General features: G+C 36.6%; 2 protein-coding genes across 2 annotated transcripts; one reads left to right on the top strand and one right to left on the bottom strand.

The window, feature by feature from the left end:
- The first annotated feature begins 27 nt into the window (after positions 1 to 27).
- chtf18 (CTF18, chromosome transmission fidelity factor 18 homolog (S. cerevisiae)) lies at positions 28 to 17,594 on the top strand. Its single transcript, XM_055206037.2, has 22 exons — positions 28 to 257; positions 783 to 962; positions 1,096 to 1,216; positions 1,341 to 1,563; positions 1,642 to 1,734; positions 1,832 to 1,884; positions 1,987 to 2,128; positions 2,897 to 3,109; positions 3,795 to 3,892; positions 4,000 to 4,123; positions 4,207 to 4,346; positions 4,689 to 4,782; positions 4,858 to 4,956; positions 6,643 to 6,773; positions 6,924 to 7,047; positions 8,691 to 8,915; positions 11,393 to 11,542; positions 11,677 to 11,807; positions 14,131 to 14,275; positions 14,678 to 14,794; positions 15,789 to 15,852; positions 17,261 to 17,594. The coding sequence occupies exons 1-22, from the start codon at positions 170 to 172 to the stop codon at positions 17,389 to 17,391; spliced, it is 2,886 nt and encodes a 961-aa protein (XP_055062012.2). The 5' UTR covers positions 28 to 169; the 3' UTR covers positions 17,392 to 17,594.
- Positions 17,595 to 17,714: 120 nt separating this feature from the next.
- Positions 17,715 to 18,525, bottom strand: gng13a (guanine nucleotide binding protein (G protein), gamma 13a). The gene is made up of 3 exons (XM_055206038.2): positions 18,364 to 18,525; positions 18,001 to 18,098; positions 17,715 to 17,855 (listed from the first exon to the last, which is right to left on the bottom strand). The coding sequence occupies exons 2-3, from the start codon at positions 18,096 to 18,098 to the stop codon at positions 17,750 to 17,752; spliced, it is 204 nt and encodes a 67-aa protein (XP_055062013.2). The 5' UTR covers positions 18,364 to 18,525; the 3' UTR covers positions 17,715 to 17,749.
- Between the last annotated feature and the right edge of the window lie 1,847 nt (positions 18,526 to 20,372).

Here is a 20,372-nt window from a genome sequence, read left to right on the forward strand (position 1 = left end):
CTATCGAGGGACTTTTATCGAGCGGATGAAAGTCTTTAAAGGAACCGGAAGTACACTTGCATACACAAAAAATTTTGCGCGAAACTTTCTGTGCACGTTCCGTCATTTGTTTATTTATATGTCAAAATAACTGCAACTCTTGACAATAAACAGAAAAGTAACCGCAAACATGGACGAATACGACGAAATGTACGGCATTGAAGATGATTTTGAGCAGCAGTTTGCGGACGAATTAGAAGTGATGGCTGAAATGGATCGTAAGTTAAACAGACGTGTTTTAGTACATTCGTTGATAATGTAATGACAGCCCTTTTAATCTAAAAGTGTGTTTATCTAGTTTAAAGTGCTTTTTATTATTGTAAATGCTAGTACCACAGTTTTATTAAAGGGCATTGCAAATATAGTACTTTGGTAATTATTTAGTGACATTACCACCATCAGTTATTATGGTAAAGATACAGTACTGCGAAGAAATAAATAAAGAAATCAAAAATATCTCATGGCTAGGGACAAAATATAATTCATGAAGTTTTTTGTTAGACTAAATAAATGTACAATGTGTATGACAACCAGCAATTTTAAGTCTCATATTTTTTATATTGGATATTGATAGATGTTTGTTTTATTTGCAATTGACAATATTTAAACTTGAAATCAGAACAGTGTATTTGGATTGTGATTAGTTTTTATCCAATTCTCCAAACTATCCATGAAGGAATTAGTTATAGACTGTACATTACAGTAAATTATGATTATTTTGTAATCATTTTGAACTTTTCTAGTCGAGCCTTCATCATTTGGGAAAGTGTCTGAGTTCCGGAATAAGAAGCCGCAGTCACAGACGTTTGAAGAGGCCATTGCATCAGGTGATGTCGTATCAAGTAAAACCATAAATAACAAGCATCCCATAGACGCCACATCAGACACCTCACCCCCAGTATGTGTGGAGGAGGAATCCTTAAGTGAGTCCATTACATTATTTTTTATATTCTGACACAAATAACAGTATGTATTATGCTGCACAGTGGCCTATAATGCTTTTGTGAAGCGTGTGAAAGTGTATTAATATAAGATTGGTTTCGTGTTTCCTAACAGCCCCCAAACCGAAGAAACGAAGACAAGATGTGGCAAAAAAGCTCCAGTTTGGTGTTGAAAATGATGATGACATCACACCTCCCTCCTCGCCAGAGGTTTATGATGGACCAGCGAGAAACGGGTAAAAGTTTATACTCATAACAGAGGATTGATAGTCATTCTTACATCATATTTTATGCCAGTTTTTAGTGTTTTTGACAACCCTAGTAGGCACTGTTACTGTTAATCTTTTATACTTGTTACAGGCCTGAAATTTCATTGTCACTAAGTCCCGACAGACCAGCGGTCACCAAGATTACAACTAATGTGTTGGATATAAGTGGACTGGTTGCATTCCAGGATTCACCAAAGCGACGCTCTGAACGACGCTACGCTCAGAAACGACCTCCAGCCATCGGCGATTACATCACGGTCACAGACTCCTCAGGCAACAGAGTTTACCTCAACAGAAAGGAGGAAGAGAATAAGGTTTCAGGACATTTCTGTATCTTGTAGGATCTCATAGCGTTGTATTTATTTGTTGACGTCTCTGTTCCATCTCCTCAGGCGCCGGACCCCAGAGCATTCCGTAACTCGCAGAACGGACTCGGACTGCTTGCAGTTCCCATTGAAGTCATGAAAGAACAAATTACAGAGAGAGTAAGAATGCATGACCTTACATATACAACCAAACCTGAAAAAAAAACATAATATATAGGAGGGGAATCTGTCTGAATCGTTTGCCTCTTTACCTCAGCGTCATCGACAGGTAGTTGAAGAATCCCAAAGACTGACAGAACTTTTGAACAGGTGCGTGTTTGTTTTGTGCAGTATTGAATTTGAACCAATTTTACTATCGCTTATTTCTGTAAATAAGAAGTGTACCCATGTAAACTTTTAATAACTTTGCAGTGGTATAGATCCAGACCTTCTGGGAGAAGAGCAGACAGACTCTGGTGTGGATGGTGATAGCGGAGAAGATGAAGGCTCATCCTCTCGACTGTGGGTGGATCAGTTCTCACCACGGCACTATACTGAACTTCTGAGCGATGATGTGAGTTGATAACAGGATGTTTGTTCCCGTTACCGTATTGACTCTTCTAAGCCTTCCAGTGTGCTTGATTGTTTGTTAAAGGGACACTCCACTTTTTTTAAAAATTAAATTTAGAAAAAATTACCGTTTTGGAATCCATTCAGCCGATCTTCGGGTTTGGCGTTACCACTTTTAGCATAGTTTAGCATAATCCATTGAATCTACTTAGACCATTAGCATCGCGCTCAAAAATCACCAAAGAGTTTCAATATTTTTCCTATTTAAAACTTGACTTTTCTGTAGTCACATCGTGTACTAAGACTGACGGAAAATTAAAATTTGCAATTTTCTAGGCCGATATGGCTAGGAACTATACTCTCATTTCGGCATAATAATTAAGGACTTTGCTGCCATAACATGGCTGCAGCAGGCACAATGATATTACGCAGTGCCCAAAAATAGACCCCTAATATTGAAAGTTACCAAGGGGACTATTTTCGGGTGCTGCGTGATATCATTGCGCAATTGGGACTGCAAAAATATCAAAACATTTTGGTCATTTTTGAGCGCAATGCTAATGGTCTAATCAGATTTAATGGATTTTGCTAAGCTATGCTAAAAGTGGTACCGCCAGATCTGGAGATCGGCTGAATGGATTGCAAAAAGGTAGGAATCAGTTGTTTAACTTTACGGGAGCTGGAAAATTCGCCTATTTAAAAAAAAAGTGGAGTGTGCCTTTGATGCGCATTTGCTTAGTAATTAATTTACACAGTTTTTTTATCTCCACAGTTCACCAATCGCTGTCTGCTCAAGTGGCTAAAGCTATGGGACACCGTGGTCTTTGGTCGAGAAAGGAAACCCCGTCCGGCCCACCCGGACGTCAGGTCAAATGTTACGAATGGCCAGAATCAAAACCAGTCCCAGCGGTTTAAAACCAAGAGTCAGATCACAGAAGAGATACTGGAGGCTGAACTGGACCAGTATAAAAGACCTAAATTTAAGGTGAGAAACTGTTTTTGTGTAAATTTAACACCAAAATCTATTTCAATTCAGCAAAATATATTAGAAAAAACATTTACATAAAAAACGTATCATATTTTTTTAAATAAAGGTACCCAGGAAAAATATGTTTCTTTTTTACTATAAATATTGCTGTTTTTTACAAATTAATTATGTAACGTTATGCAGATTAAATTCATGGTGGCTTGGATTTTACAATGTGCTTTGTTCATTACACGAAGTTAAAATTGCCACTTTGTAGGTGCGAGCAAAAATGTGCTGTTTATGGGTGTGTCTTTTAAATGCAAATGAGCTGATGAAATGCAAACACTGATCGCCATAATGGTGATTTGTTGAATTTGAAACTCAGTTGTGCTGTCAATTATTATTATTTTTTTCTCTCTGCACTAAATGGCAGTGCCATGGTTGGATAGTGCAGATTAAGGGGCGGTATTATTGTAATAAGACTCACTACCTATGTCACAAAAGTGGCGAAATCAAAATTTTCACATGCTTGCAGAGAATGGTATAGTAAAACTAAGTTACTGGGTTGATCTTTTTCATTTTTTCTAGGTTGATAGAAGCACTGGGGACCCAATTATAGCACTTAAACATGAAAAAAGCCAGATTTTCATGCTATGACCCCTTTAAATGCTTGTTGCTCAACTGTGTGTCTTATATTAAATAGGCAGCACTCTTGTCCGGACCTCCTGGATTAGGAAAAACAACGCTAGCTCACATTATTGCCAAGCACGCTGGATACAACGTGGTAGAAATCAATGCTAGGTAAAGCAATGCAATCTATTAATGACGTACCAACCTTTTTACATCTGTAAATAAAACTATGCACACAAATGCATACATGCAAACTTATAGTGTTTATCTTTTCTCAGCGACGATCGCAGCGCAGAGCTCTTTCAGAAACGAATCGATACCGCGACACAGATGAAGTCAGTCCTGGGAGCCAATGAAAAGCCCAACTGCCTCATTATAGATGAAATTGATGGAGCTCCTGCAGTAAGAGCTAATATCGATCTCTCAATCTTATTGGTTATTAGAATCAAGCAGCCGTCTCTAATTCTGTTTTCTGATTGGATCAGGCTGCCATCAACATCCTGTTGGCCACCCTGAACAGAAAGGACAGCAAAGAAGGGGAGGAGTCGGGTGTTAATGCATTAAAAAAGAAAAAGAAGAAACAGACGGTGCTGCTTCGGCCAATCATTTGCATCTGCAATGACCTGTAAGCCACACCTCTTCCTATTCAATTGTGTGATCAAAGTTCTGGTCTTAAGTTTAAAGGCGGGGTGCATGATTTTTGAAAAACACTTTGGAGATAGGAGTCGGGCCGAGTACCAAAACACACTTGTAGCCTATCAGCAGTAAGGGGCGTGTCTACTTACTGACATCGTTGCCTGGGTTACGTATATGTGGGGCAGGTCTATCAAAAGCAGGTCCAGATTCTATTGGGGTAGGGGCGTGTTTGTTTAGGGGATTTCAGTTTGCAATGATTATATTTTTTAGATCTTACAATATATTAAAAAGTTTTACTCTAAAAATTTGAACCTACTGTCTTTCTTGTCAGTTATGTTCCAGCTTTGAGACCGCTGAGACAGCAAGCATTCCTATTGACCTTTCCACAGACGCTGCCCTCCCGGTTGGCTCAAAGACTAACAGAGGTTAAGCATCTTTATTATATTCATGCAACAAATAAATGTGTTAGGAAAAAGCATTAACATGTATTGTATGTGTAGATCACACGTCGACAGGGTATGAAGGCAGACACGGGCACGCTGATGGCCTTGTGTGAGAAAACAGACAATGATATCCGTGCATGCATCAACACATTACAGGTAAGATAAATTGACGTCACTCATCTAGTGATCGACCGATATATCGGCCGGCCGATACATCGGGCCGATTTTAGCAGGTTTTAGGTGTATCGGCATCGGCCGATTCGCGGCTTGCGTTCGCCGATAGCTTTTCCCCAGCATTAATTACAGACAGGCGCCCACAGGCAGCTATGTGTTCCTGGAGGCTGCCTGCAGCCCGTGCATTGCCCCTCCCCCCACTAGCAGAGCGGAGCGCTCCAAGCCTGCTCTGGTAACTTCAAAGCATCTTTTAACCGTCTGACTGAAATATTGCCATATACTTTGAAAGTGTAAGCACGTTGCTCTATATGTGCGTGCAATCAAAGCTAAGAAAGATTGGTTGTCATAATGGAAAACGTGAATGCCTATAAAACTGCTTGCCATTTTATTTGGGGAGCTTCAAATAGCCTTTAGGCTAACCGTATGCATACGGCAGCTGTTACGTTACAAACACTGGATAGGATTAAATAATGCTGACGTTGTTCCGTGATTTCGTGGTATTTATAGGAGTTTTATTCAGCGACCACCAGTCTGATGTTTGGACGCGACGCGTGATCATAATGCCGCAAGCGAACGCAGGTCATCAGCCGACATGCTGTTTTTTTAATTTTCATCTCCATAAATATATGTAGTAGTAAAAGGCTAAAAATTAATATCCATTGCTGATAGTTTCTCGTCATTGTGGAGAGCGCAGTTCATGGTTGCATACGTTTATGGTTGTTAACACGGAGTTTCGCGGAATTTTCGTCAGCGGAAAAAAATAAGAAATTCGACTCAAAGCCCTTAGTTCCAAACAGTTCCCACATGACTTTTATGTGACCCGAGAAGTGTTATTTTGTAAGTTTTGTCAACATTTCTGTTCACTGGGAGCGCAAAGATACATGAACTCTCTCATCCATGTCTCACTGCACCTCTCCCACGTGCACGCGCTCTACTATCTGACCGAAGTCCGAACACAAATCCTCATGTATTTGTTCAGTTTTATGCGTTTTAAGCGAGCTGAGGCAAACTATCTATCCCTCGCATTTATTATAGGGCAAGAGGGTGTGTGAGGTACAGAAGTGGGGCAATTGGCATGTTAATCAGAATAATCAGAAAAGTTGTTTTTTGATCAGTATTGCTGTTTACATTTTCCTTGTCTTCTTATTAAAGACATTTGCTCTACAAGAGATTAAGTTAAGTGCACTAAAACTTAGACCTAAGCATTAAATAGGTTGTAAATAGTTGGTTACTTTCATGGATAAAGTAAAGTGTTCCCCTTGTTATGCTGCTTGGTTGCTGCTACTGTGTGCAATGGTGTAATTATTATTTTATTTATGTATTTTAAGCAGCACTGAATTTTCTTACTTGTTCTACCTCACCTGTTTTTACTATTTGTTAAATATAGTTCAATAAATGTTCCTTTTTTAAATTAAGAGCTGGAACATTTGGTTTTATCATTGTGTCATTTTTATGATATAAACTGAATGAGAAAAAGCAGTATCGGCTCCAAATATCGGCTAAAGAAAATCGGCAGCCTGTATCGGTCATCGGCTAAAGCTGATGGGAAAAAATCGGTATCGGCATCGGCACAAAAAAATCCATATCGGTCGATCCCTACACTCATCCAGATTAACCTTAATGCTCATCTGTCACTTGTAACAGCCTGCTTTCGCTTTTTGTGTGTAGTTTTTACACAGTCGTGGTCAGAAGCACCTGGATCAGCGCAGCGTTAGTTCCATGTGTGTTGGATTGAAAGACCAAAACAAGGGACTTTTCTCCGTTTGGCAAGAAATCTTCCAGCTTCCCCGACTGAAACGGTACATGAAATCGACAAATACTATTAAAGCAGATATTCACATCATCTAAAATATGCACTGGCCATTTGTCCTTTATGTGAAGTGTTTTATTGTCTACTGCTTTATCAATTGTACAACCTCTGTGATTTGGTTGTTGTTGTTGCGATTTAGGAAGAGGATAGGAGGAGATCCTTTTGGAGGGTTTGATGAGTCGGGGCCTAAAGATGGTGCACAAAGACTTCAAAACATCTTACATCTGGTCTCATCTAATGGAGAGCATGAGAAACTAACTCAGGTACATATTGCTTTGTTTAAAGGGATTATACATTTTTTTATCAGTTTGTTTGTCCCTAAGGTCTTCTTTGAGGTCCATTGTTTCCAAATTTATATATCTTTTTGCTTTTATAACTTTAAAGATTTTTTGTAAATGCGCTCTTCAGATAAGTTTTAGATTTGTTTTATTGCTGGTGCACCCAAAACCTGCTATAACAACCTCTTTGCAAAGTTTCAGTGACAATATGCCTCATTTATAAAACAAGCGTACGACAGAAAACTTTACTTACGGTTGTTTCCACGCCAGACTTGGACGTGAGCCGTGGCTACGTTTAAAATCTTACGTCAGGTAACACCTTGTGTATGCAAGTTTTGGGTTAGTGTTAAGATGTACTGTATGTTTTACCTGTTTGATAGCCTTTCTGAAAAGAAATAATGAGGAAAAAGATGGAAATAGTGTTTTAATTTAGTTTAATAAATGAAAAATGAGAATTTGCTCATTTTTACCCACAGAAAAAACTTTAGTATTTACTACAATAAAACTTAGCAATTATAGTTTGCGCTTTAAAGCTATAATGACTTTAATCATCCGTCCAAGCTCAGAAATATATAAGACTACGCGGGAGAGAGTTTGTTTTACAGTCTTGTCAGAAGATACAGTTAAAGTATTAAATATGATTGGTCAATAATTTACTACTTCTACCTACACTGCTATGTGCAACACCTGCACTGAAATACACATATACAGTATATTTATTTACATTTATTTATATTTTTATGCATCAACACATCATAAATCATCAGAAATGATTAAAAGCTCTAACATATAGCCTGAAAAGTCTAAAAACACTAATATCTAAAAATTTTACTAGAATAAATATATATTTTCTTACATTAATACTTAATGTACATGAAACAAGGTTGACATTTGGGGTAAGATCAATTTCTCTGCATTAATCTGGCTCAAAACTAAATTTTCTCGACTTCTTTTATATTGCTTTTTAAGCTACTTCGTTCAAACTTAAAAGGTCAAAGTTAAAGGAACAGTATGTAAGAAATTTATGTCAATTAATCATAAAATGGCCCTGATATGTCACTAGACATTAAGAAATCATTTTAATTTCAAATACTTATATCACTGACAACAGTGGTATGGTCAGGATATTGTCCTTTAAAAAGTGGAGTTGCAGCCCTCAACTGATGTTTATGTTGTCATTTTGTGTATTGGCCACCAGTTGTGTGATTGCAGTACCAGTTTTAGCCACAAGTTTTGTGATTGCAATACCAGTTTTGGCCACAATCCTACATACTGTTCCTTTAAGTATTCATGGAGACATTCTTCTCCGTGGCCAGGTTATGTTTTTCATGTCGTGAACTCTAGGGCCCAGGCTTGATTTATCAGCATAATATTCAAATAAAGGTTAGTTTAATGAATCACACGTCAGGGTTGTCGTAATCTCATATTTGCTTATGAATCTGCACTTGTTTCGACGTTCGATTGATAAATGAGGCTCGTGTAGCAAAAGTGGCTGAATTGTCCCTTTGGAGGGCAATATAAAGACATTTGTATGTGTAATGCATTTTGCTTTTTTAGAACGAGTGCGTGCAAACCAAAGTTGGTTTGAAGAACAGGCACAATGCTAATTCTCTCTTTCTTTCTTTCAGGGTCTATATGATAATTTTCTCAGCATGAAGCTGAAGGATCCTGGGATGTTGGGTGTGTGCTCGGGGCTGGACTGGTTGTGTTTCTCAGATGTTCTGAATGAGTGTATCTTACACGGACAAAACTATTCACTCATGCGCTACTTACCTTTCCTGCCTGTTGCGTTCCACTATCTGTACGCCGCAAACTCCGTCCCCCGAATCAACTACCCAAACAGTCACTATGAGGTGAGAAATAGGGAGAGAGTACATGCCGTGATCCATAATATCCTTTCTTTTCCTTCAAATCGATAACATCTGATAAAGAGCATGCACACTCACATAGTCACATGCTATATGATACGTTTGAAGCTTTTGGTTTGCCTACTTTACAGATTTTTCTCATATGACTTTTTTGGTTGAGCACCCACTTTAAAGGTCACCTAATATGGAAAATTCACTTGTATGTAGTTTGAACATAATTCTGTGTCCTCTGTGCACAACAACCCTGTAATGATAAAAATCTGCCCACTTCTTTTTTTTAAATACCAGTCTTATGGGACAATCTGTTGGCCTTTTCTGACATCACTTTGCACAAGCCCCGCCCACAACCATCCAAAGACCACAGTTAGGTCATATTTTAAATATAAAATCTTCTTTACATAATTTAGTACTGCACGTTCACTGTGAACAAAGACGTAAGCTGATTGTCTTATTGAAAATGATGTATGTTTTCAGTATAAATAACAGTAAACGGGGAGGGAAGCAGCAGCTCATTTGCATTTAAAGAGACACTCACAAAAACAAAACTTTTTTCTGCACACCCCAAAATTATTGGTGTAATAAATGATCTATAGGGTATTTGGGCCTGAAACTTATTAAGCACATTAAAGGGATAGTTCGGCCAAAAACGATATTAAACACATTATTTACTCACCCCCAAGCTGTCCGAGTTGCATATGTCCATCGTTTTTCAGACAAACACATTTTCGGATATTTGAGAAAATATTTTAGATCTTTCTGTTGATTAAATGTAATGTTACGGGGTCCAGCAATAGTCCACGACCTTCAAGTCCAAAAAAAGTGTGTCCATCCTTCACAAATTAAATCCAAACGGCTCCAGGATGATAAACAAAGGTCTTTTGAGGGTAATCCGTGTGGTGTTGTTGTAAAAATATCCATATTTAAAATGTTATTAACTTTATTAACTACCTTCCGGTAGCGCCGCCATCTTAGAGTCATCCGCATTCAGGATGAGCGCTTACGCAGCATACAGCGGTTTCTCTGTTGCTGCTCTGTCCCCCGCCCTCCGAATTTGTCATACGTCACTAAGAAAAGTGCGTATACTACGCTAATACTCTCTCCTGAGTCTAAGATGGCGGCGCTACCGGAAGGTAGTTAATAACGTTAATAACATTTTAAATATGGATATTTCTACAACAACACCGCACGGATTACCCTCAGAAGACCTTTATTTATCATCCTGGAGCCGTTTGGATTTAATTTGTGAAGGATGGACGCACTTTTTTTGGACTTGAAGGTCGTGGACTATTGCTGGACCCTGTAACATTACATTTAATCAACAGAAAGATCTAAAATATTTTCTAAAATATCCGAAAATGTGTTTGTCTGAAAAACGATGGACATATGCAACTTGGACAGCTTGGGGGTGAGTAAATAATGGGTTTAATATCGTTTTTGGCCGAACTATCCCTTTAATATTACATCCTGAAAAATTGCCATTTTAGGTGACCTTTTAAGGGAAATACTGTCATTGTTTACTCAACCTCAAATTTTTTCAAACCTGTATAAATTTCCTTGTTTTGCTGAATACGAAGGAAGATATTTTGAAAAATGTTAATAACCAAGAAGATCTGGGGCACCATTCACTTCCATAGTATTATTCTTTCCTACTATGCAAGTTAATGGTGCCCCAGATCTGCTTTGTTACAAACATTTTTCTAAATATTTTCATTGTATTCAGGAGAACAAAGAAATTTATACAGGTTTGAATATAGGGATTCATAACGATTAATCTATTGCAGAATAAAAGTTTTTGTTTACGTCATATATGTGTGTAAACTGTGTATAATAACTTTGTATAGATAAATGCAAACACATGCATGTATATATTTACGAAATGTTCACGTGTGTATATACATTTGTATATTTATGTATCATTTATATTTATACTTAATATATAAATATTAATTCTTTCTTAAAATGAAAAATGCATGTTTGCATATTTGAAGAGTTTCGTTGCAAAACGAGATAAATCCATTTTTTAACATTTTTGTGAAAACATGTTTATTATTATGTTATCATGTTATTATTTTGTTTTATGGTGCTATTTAGCTATTTTTAAGTTATGAAGGTTTAAATCAAAACAAAACAACTGCAGTTGAATTGAAATTAATTGGAATGCACCACCAAAAAACGAGATTTCTGAACAATTAAAAAAACGGTGGTTATCTCCTTTTGCAACGAAACTCTTCATTTATATATACATTATTATTATTTACAGTTCACACACATATATGATGTAAACAAAAACTTTTATTCTGCTATAGATTAATCGCGATTAATCGTTATATGCATCCCTAAACAAATTGAGGATGAGAAAATGATGACAGAATTTCATCTGTCGATGTGCTTTCATTCGTTTTGTTTTCTCTTATTTTTGTTGACAACAGTTTTAATCAAATAAGTCTTACATTTGTTTTTAGGCTCTAACCAAAACCCAGCACACAAAGAACGCACTGCTGGCCATGTTGAATGATATTCCTCCCGCAATACAGACCCGCGTTTGCTTAAACAGTCTCTGCTTGGACGTCATCACCCTTCTGCTGGAGCTCATCTCTCCTAAACTGCGGCCAGTAAGTGTTTGTGTGAAAGCATAAAATGTATTCTTTACTGTAAAGCATTGTGCTTGCAAAACACCAAGGTAATGGGTTTGATTCCCATGAAATGCACTTGAGAAATTGAGTTTTGGTGTGTGTGCTTGTGTCAGGTCAACCCGCAGCTTTACAGCACCAGAGAAAAGCAGCAGCTCTGTGATTTGATTGACAACATGATCAACTACAACTTGACCTACAGACAGGACCGTACGCCTGAAGGACAATACGTTTATGTGTTAGAGCCGTGAGTACATATATATCCTAAACAACATGAACCTGCACTATTAGTCTACCACAACTAGGGCTGGGTGATACTATGATTATTGAAGATATAAGAATTAAAAAAAAAAAAAAAAAAATATATATATATATATATATATATATATATATATATATTTATACATTTATATATACATTTATATATTAGGGATGCACCGAATCCAGGATTCGGTTTCGGATTCGGCCGAATACTGGGCTTTTTGGCGGGGTTCGGGTTCGGCCGAATCCTAGATTTTTTTCCACCGAACCGAACCCTAGGCTTGCGCTACGCTGGTCGACGTCACGCAGCCGTTGATTACACACATCGGGTGCTGAAGTGGAGATGAGCTTTTTCTTTCGGTCAGCTGGACACACCAAAACTTTTAAACACCGCTGAAAACGCCTTGAGGACGCCAAATGCCAGCTGTTTTTCAGCCGAGCGCTTGGTAGCTGTGATGCTTCAGCTGTGAGCCGGTTGGTTGCTGTGGTAATGTCCCGCCCCTCCTCCACTGTAATTGGACGGCCGTGTGAAGACTGTGACATTGACGAGCGGAGCTTCTCACTCAAAGTTATATATAGTTTTCAGCGCGGAGCTGCTTGCTTATTGGAAAAACGAGCGTATCGCAACGCATCGCTTTCATTATGCATAGGCTTATGGTAATTGTCAAAATAGTTTTTCCAACTTGTCATCCTGGCATAATGTACAGTTTAAATTAAATAAATTGAAAAATACACTGCTGTGGATGTTTTTTACTTCATTAATGTGTTTTACTGTGTTGGAATAAGGATGCGAGTAGGATTCGGTATTCGGTTTCGGATTCGGCCGAATCTTAAACGGTGGATTCGGGATTCGGCCGAACCTAAAAAATCTGGATTCGGTGCATCCCTATTATATATACATTTAAAAAATTATATATAAATTAAAAAATTCTGAAATTAATATATTTATGTGTGTGTGGTTAAATATACATAATAATTACACACAGCATACACATATATTATGCAAAAAAAAATCACTTTTATTTTGTGTGCGATTAATCTCTGCTCTTGTACTTCCAAGAGTTGCAAGTCATTACATTTTATTACCTGAAAAGTTCCCATCATTTGGGTGATAATCACGAAAACTTGGTTTTAAAAATGTCAAGCATGAAAATGTAAAAATTGCTTAAATTTACTTTTTTTCCCACCAGACATTGAAAAACAAAGTCTGGGGTAAATGGGAACATTAATTTAAAAACTTTTACTTATCATTTAACACTTTTTGTAACATAATTTAAAAAATGAGTCCTAAAAAAATCTCATTACCGCAACAGTCAGAAAACATCAACACTGACATATTTTCAAAATGACATGACAAACCTGAAAGAACATAATTTGGAGATTCTGCACATGCATTTAAAATCAAAGTATTATGCTTCTATTAATTAAATTAACATTTAATAAGCATCTTTTGCGGTAATGATGATCAAAATGTCGTGTAAGCATTCTGACAAAACAATATTTCAAATTAACTGTAAAAAATGATCTTACCTGGTAGCCATCTTGAAGTAACTGATCCATGTACTTGGTCACTCAAAATCAAACTTTATTAAAATTCTGTATGTGTGCTTAAACTGTTCTCAAAAAGTGTTGCGGAGGATGAGAACATCAGGCATGGACACATCATTTTCCTAATTTTTCTTCATTATTATTATTATACATGAATATTCAGTAAATATTTTTTCTGTCATCTAAAGTAGTCTAGCAAAACATCCATTTATTTTTTTTTCTTAATATTTTTGTGATAATTTGATTAAATTACAACATAACGCATGTTCAAACACAGCCGGACACATTGCGGTAATGAGAATTTCAGCAGAAAATGAGATAAAATTTGCAATTATAAATTCTTATGTTAAAATCACACATTGTGCAAGGTAGAACACAGTATTGTGTTAATTCTGATGCTTTTTAATGTAACTATATTACACATTTTAAAGCTAAAATCATTAGTGCCGTGGTGTTTCAATGGTTTCGTGAGAATCACCCATTTAGCAAATTCCTAATAGATGATACAACAAAACAATTGAAAAATATTTTAGATAAGCACTATTTATTTATTTTTTGTGTATTACATATTTTTAATTTTAATTGCCTTTTGAGTAAGATGGATTATTAAGTTTACCTCCCTATAACTCCATCACATCTTTTCATTAGAATCCATTATTTACATTTTCGTTTATTTAAAAAAAAAGTTATAAAAAAGGCTTATGCTGTTATAATATTATCCTTTTTAAAAGTTTTGTGACATTATGTGCTTATTTTCATAGCAACATAGAAGATGCGGTCCGGTTTCCAGGTTTGCCTCCACGTAGACAGTTGACCTATCAGGTGAAGCAGCTGATCGCCAGGGAGACTGAGTTAGAAAAGATGAGAAGGATGGAGAGGGCCCAGCAAAAACGAAACCCACAAAACGTAAGATCCATTTAAACAGACTGTAAATTTATGGACTGATACTGTATAATCAGTGCTCCTTTACCTCAATAGGTAAAGAATCCATAGGGAAGACAGGGCTTTTAGTTGTATTTGTAACTTGGGTATAATGCTATAAATTAAAAAGCAAATACGTTTAAAGTCACAAATAAAGAAAGCGATTATCTTATTTTCCCTGAGATCTTTTCCAGGGCCCTGCCCTCACGTGCATTTTTGATTAAAAATAATGAGGGCACATGAGTTTTTAAAAATTAATTAAGCTCCCAGATAAGTAATTTGTAAACAAAAAAAAAACACAATATTCTAAAACAGTACGCTTTTCATTTCCATTTCATTGTCACTTTAATCTGGATTCATCTTGTAGTCATTTTGTTTTGCCTTCAGACTGAGATAGTGAATAAGGATCAAGAAAAGAAAAAAGTTGAGGTGAAGAAACCGACAAACAGGAATCATCAGCAGAGGCTGGAGACCATTGTGAAACAGACAACGGTGGAAAGCAGGGTAAAACATCTACATCCATAGTCCACCTTAAATCATTTCTCCTATTTGACTTGTCTTAAATAACCTCAGCAGTACCGCAAATCCTATATGTATTGTTAAAAACCCCATTTTACATCTTTCAGGTGTTTCAGAATGAATGCATTGTATCTCTAACATCTAACTGTTAAAACATTTACAACATACCTTTATTTCTATACCCCATGTGTGATTTTAGCCATTTGGTGTACAGTATGCACAAAATTTCGATCAGTAAATGGGTCATTTTGGTCCCAAAACAAATTGAGTCTTATGACTTTTGACACAGAAGTACACACTTTAAAAATAAACCTTTACATTTCTACTTAATCTGTAACCTAATGTGTGACAAGGCATGACACTTCTAGGTATATACTCAGATATAGATACTTCAGAGCTTTAACTTTTATTGTGTAACTTTAAAAAGGATCTCTTGACAGAAATGCAATATAATGTACATAACTGGATTATCAGTGGTGTATAAAGACCTTACATAATGAACTGTATTGTTTTTATTACCTTAGAATGAGCGAGGCATACATACACTACGGGTCCCCTTAAATGGAAGTTGCCATTTTGTGCTGCCATGTTTTTACAGTTGCCCCTAAACTGACAAACGGCTATATAGAGTGTGTTTCGTCACTTCGTTGTCTCAGACGATGACATGTTTGTCCTGTGACAGCTGCCATAGCTTCTCAATGCATTTCGAAAGGGAGGGGTGAGCTGTGAACCGAGTCGTTGGTTGCAATTTGCAGCCTCCCCACTAGATGCCTCTAAAATCTACACACAAACGTTTTATCCATAATAATGCTTTCTTTACATTATTTTTGCAATGATCCTACATCAACATGTTATGACCACCTCCTTTAATGCCACTGTGTTTCTCTCTACATATGGTTAACTTGTACTTTTTCTGTAAAACAGTAATCTAAGATTAGTTGGGGTGAAATGGTTGTTTTTTTCCCTCTCATGTCAACAGCCTGAATTGGATTTCTTTGGACGAGCCATTGTACCTAAAGAGAAGCCTGCTGTCACCACTACAGGTTTGTTTTTTTACCTATAATGTAAAATGCTCCCTCACAGTTGACATTTACGGTACATTTACGCGGGGCAAAAGCGTTAACACTTGAGCAAAGGCTTGTCTGAAGCGTGGCCAACAGCCAATCACAGTGGCCGCAACACATGCCCTCCGGTCTTGCATAAATGTAATTGGCTGGCTCGCACTAGGTTATTTGGATAAGGCGATCTGATTGACTGACACACACATTTGCGATTAAAAGTTAAGAAATTTTCAACTTCTGCCGCGAGCAACGGCAGTGATGCGACGTTGATGGATCCACAATTCAGTTCGGCAACGTATTGCGTCATCCATTAAAAGTAAATGAGAAGCGTTAACACTTTCGCCCGTGTGAATGTACCGTCATTGTCATTTTGTTGCACTGACCCTAATCTGTAAATGGCCACACCTCTGCCATTTTCTCAAATATTAGACAAAACATGGTCTATTATAATTAAGCTTTTTCATTTTAACGAAGGCATCTGCATAGAGACAGAACGCAGAGCGTCATAACCTGAAAACCACGCCCACCGGAAGGGAAAGCAATCCAACCGTCTCCATTGACTTTGTATTGCGAGAGGCCGCCTCCTTGTCATTTCTGGCTTATAACAAAAAACTGAATAATGCCTAAAAGCTGCTGTGTGACAATATGTACAGCTAACAAGCCAAAGAACCCAGAAATAAGTTTTTATAAGCTGTCGAGCTGTAAAACCCAGCCTTTAAGGAGAATAAAGTGGATCGCCGACTACATTTCCCTCTATTGGACGCAGTTTTACTAATAGGAGTACTATGAAAAGTTGCCTGTTTCCATTTCTGTGTCTTGAAACGCTCGTTTTTTGAAGTCGACAGCTTATATTATTTGTTTTTTTTTTTGGCTTGTTAGATGTACACCTTGTCACACATCAGCTTTTAGGTATTATTCTGTTTTTAAGTTTAATCTGTAAATAAGTTTTTATAAGCTGTCGACCCCAAAAAACGAGCATTTAAAGACACAAAAATGGATACAGGCAACTTTTCATAGTACTTCTATTAGTAGAACTGCGTCCACTAGGGGGAAACGTAGTCGGCGATCCACTTTATTCTCCTTAAAGACTGGGTTTTACGGCTCGACAGCTTATAAAAACTTATTTCTGGGTTCTTTGGCTTGTTAGCTGTACATATTGTCACACAGCAGCTTTTAGGCATTATTCAGTTTTTTGTTATAAGCCAGAAATGACAAGGAGGCGGCTTCTCGCAATACAAAGTCAATGGAGACGGTTGGATAGCGTTCCCCCCCCGGTGGGCATGGTTTTCAAATTTGCATAACTGCGCTCTGTCTCTATGCTTGTGCGTTGATAAAAAGCTGGTAAAACACGTCAGTTGATATAACTCTTGACTTCTCTCTCTCTCTACAGGTGAAGATGGCAAAGTGAGTGGAGCCATGCAGATCGGTAAAGCTGTGGGTAACAGTGACGTTTGGTTCCGCTTCAATGAGGGCGTGTCCAACGCGGTGCGCCGAAACGTTCACATTAGAGAGTTGTTGTAAATCGACAATTAAGAGAACGACCCAGATTATTCATTTACGACTACTTTATTGAATGCACAAAAAAATAAAATGTTCTGAATCTAGTTCTGTATAATTACATAAGCTTAAACATTTCTTGTAAAAATTTACAGTTCCTTCACGTGTCTTTTTATTGTATTGTAAAGTTGTTTACACTTTTATAAATACATGTTTTCACTGATTAACGGCAGTTTTTCTGTTTCTTTGCCTGGTTAAAGTAAACAAGCCAGATTAACTAACAACCAATTCATTTGCAACTTTATCCATCCTAGTCAAAGTGCAACCTTAGCAGTGGGTGGAGCCATGCCTGTTGTCATGGCGATGAGTGAAGGTTGTTGCGCTAAAGCACCACGCATTTGCCTGTCTCCACCCATGGGTTCTCCTTCAGTATGTCAGGATTTAGAAATGGATCTTCGGCCATTTTCTCCTCAATCCATGTAGCCAGCCTAAAATAAATAAGAGGATGAGAAAGATGCTGATTTATTTACGATCAGTCCCCCTGTAGTTTTATTTAAGAATCCCAATAATTTAATACAATCAGTGTTTAATGATCTGAATCTAGAAGAAGATGTGGATGTTTTTCAGACTCACTCAGGAATAGAGACGGATGTTTTCTCTCTATTATACCCCAGCTGTTGCTTCAGACTTTCCACATGGGCGTTCAGCTGAGTCTCATCCAGCTCATCCATCTAAAACAGAGGCCAACGTGTTGCTTTCAATCTGGTGCATTTTAAACATTCAACTAATCTGAGATTTTAACGTCATCATCAGCATTGTGGTGCTTATTTTGTGAATATCATAAAGCCTCTTAAGAAACAAGTAACAGTCAGTCATGAAGTTCGAGTTTATGCAAATAATTATTTCTCTTTAATTTAGTAAATTTATCTTTTTTCTATTATACTAACTACTGAAGTCTTTAAATGAAAGGTTTCAATAAAATAAAATTCATCTTACTATGATGGTTTAGCTGAAGCACAATCCCGGTTAAGAATCCTTTGTTTCACGTCCACTTCTGTAGTCAGTTTTGATTTCTTTAGAAATGGAGTGCGCGCAGGTTCATACACGCACCTGGCACTGAGGTTTAGGCGCATTCAAAGTAGTTTCTTACTCAAATTCCCCCTCTGCATCCTGAGTGATGTTGAGCTCATTGGCTTTGGTGAAATCTATGTAAAACACATGCAAAACTGATCACGCCCTCCTTGGCTTTACTCATTGTCAGGGAAAATATATTTTAGAAGCACAATCATTTGAGACCATCTTTAGATATAATTGAATGTTATTAGATGATTGTTTGTAACACTAGACTTTATATGCCATCAATTGCTTAGTGTTTTCTCATTCGTTTAAAAAGCTGTCTGTTAATAGGATCAGGACGTACTATAAGTGTACAATGTTGTTTGTTTGTCTTATCTACACAGCTGAATACATCTGAGAGTCGTGTGCTTTTGGGATGAAGATTCAGAGCTTGCAATGGTATAATGAAACAGATCATTCAAATCTGTTTGTCGTGATAGTTTAAAATGTATAAAATGGACAAAGGACAAAGACTTTTGTTAAGTCAGTATATAAAACTTGTAAGCGTTGACTTGTTAAATTGCTGCCATACTATATTCTGCATAAATAGCGTAAAAGTAGGCCATAAGACGTTCTATGATTTTTAATTACGCCTTTCCTCACTGACCTGACACAAATTGAGAAAAACAACATCTAACCTTTCTAACACTGACCACAAGTGCAGTACAAGAGCAACTTCTTTAATAGTCAAAATATAAATTGTATTATTCATTTTGATCACATATACAGTTTTATTCCCTGTTCATTATTAAATTATAATAAATCATTAGACTAGCTTTTCTAAAATTATTTTATTATTATTTAACACACCTATCAAATTTTTATTTTGCCATGCAGCACCTAAATCTCCACTGCATTGTTTCTTAAATCTTACACCATATGTCATATACTGTAGGTGGTTGTAAATTATATAATATCATAACAAAAATATCATCTATGTGTTTAAAAATACCACAAACAGTGTGTTGTTTGTACAACAGTGAGTGTAGGAGTCATTCAATCTAGACAGTTTTTTTACGGTGTTATGTTTTGCCTGACTATGTACTAACAGAGCTGTATCAAGATACAGCAATTTTTAATCAATTATTATTTCATTTACAGAATATTTTTTTCACACTAGTCTGTCTACTTGGCTGGCCTCAGCCCTGATTTTTGTAAATTAGTAATGTTACATGATTGTGCATATTGACGATTGAAGAATAAATCACATGTAAACAAAAACAATATGCTAAAACGGTTTAATTTGTTAAAATGTGTAATATGTGTTTGACATGACAAATAAAAAAAGTGAATATTATTCAAAGAAATCGGAAGTCATTTCATGTATATTTTACCTTGTTTTACTTGGCATTGTTATGACTATTAGGCAACAAAAAAGTGTCTAGTTTTTGATTGATGGTATATGGTACAGTGTTCTTTAGCTTAAAAGTAAATAAAACAGTGAATGAAGTTAAAGGCACGTGAGCTTTACTGGCAGGACAAAATCCTTAAACTGAACTATATTTAACTCGGCTGATGCTTTAACCAAACTGCTGTAAGAGATTGTCTTCTTTGTAATTGTCTGTTTTCACTGACTGCCATATAAGCAATGAAAAAACTTTATTTTGTATGTATCATGCATTAAAATATATGACCTTTGATGCTTTTTGATGATTTAAATAAATAGTCAACAATCTCAGCATGTCTGTGTTTTACGATCTTACTCTTTTAACATTACCGGTAATTAACATATAGTGCCATCTAGTGGTTGTATATGAACAACACAATAGTTTTAAATATATTATACAAAATACTTTCTGTAAAATACATTTCAAAAAGTAGCAATAAGCATGAAGTAAAACACATTAAAGCATTTTAATATGATATGCATATATATCTGCAATAAAAAG

The sequence above is a fragment of the Misgurnus anguillicaudatus genome, chromosome 3, assembly GCF_027580225.2.
Source record: "Misgurnus anguillicaudatus chromosome 3, ASM2758022v2, whole genome shotgun sequence".
NCBI classification, from domain to species: domain Eukaryota; kingdom Metazoa; phylum Chordata; class Actinopteri; order Cypriniformes; family Cobitidae; genus Misgurnus; species Misgurnus anguillicaudatus.

Excerpts from the sequence above, each read along its gene's own strand:
- gng13a (XM_055206038.2), bottom strand. The coding sequence starts at position 18,098 with ATGGATGAGCTGGATGAGACTCAGCTGAACGCCCATGTGGAAAGTCTG. Across the intron at positions 17,856-18,000 it reads ACATCCGTCTCTATTCCTGA|GCTGGCTACATGGATTGAGG; the intron begins GTGAGTCTGAAA and ends TATTTATTTTAG.
- chtf18 (XM_055206037.2), top strand. The coding sequence starts at position 170 with ATGGACGAATACGACGAAATGTACGGCATTGAAGATGATTTTGAGCAG. Across the intron at positions 2,129-2,896 it reads CTGAACTTCTGAGCGATGAT|TTCACCAATCGCTGTCTGCT; the intron begins GTGAGTTGATAA and ends TTATCTCCACAG. Across the intron at positions 3,110-3,794 it reads ATAAAAGACCTAAATTTAAG|GCAGCACTCTTGTCCGGACC; the intron begins GTGAGAAACTGT and ends TATATTAAATAG.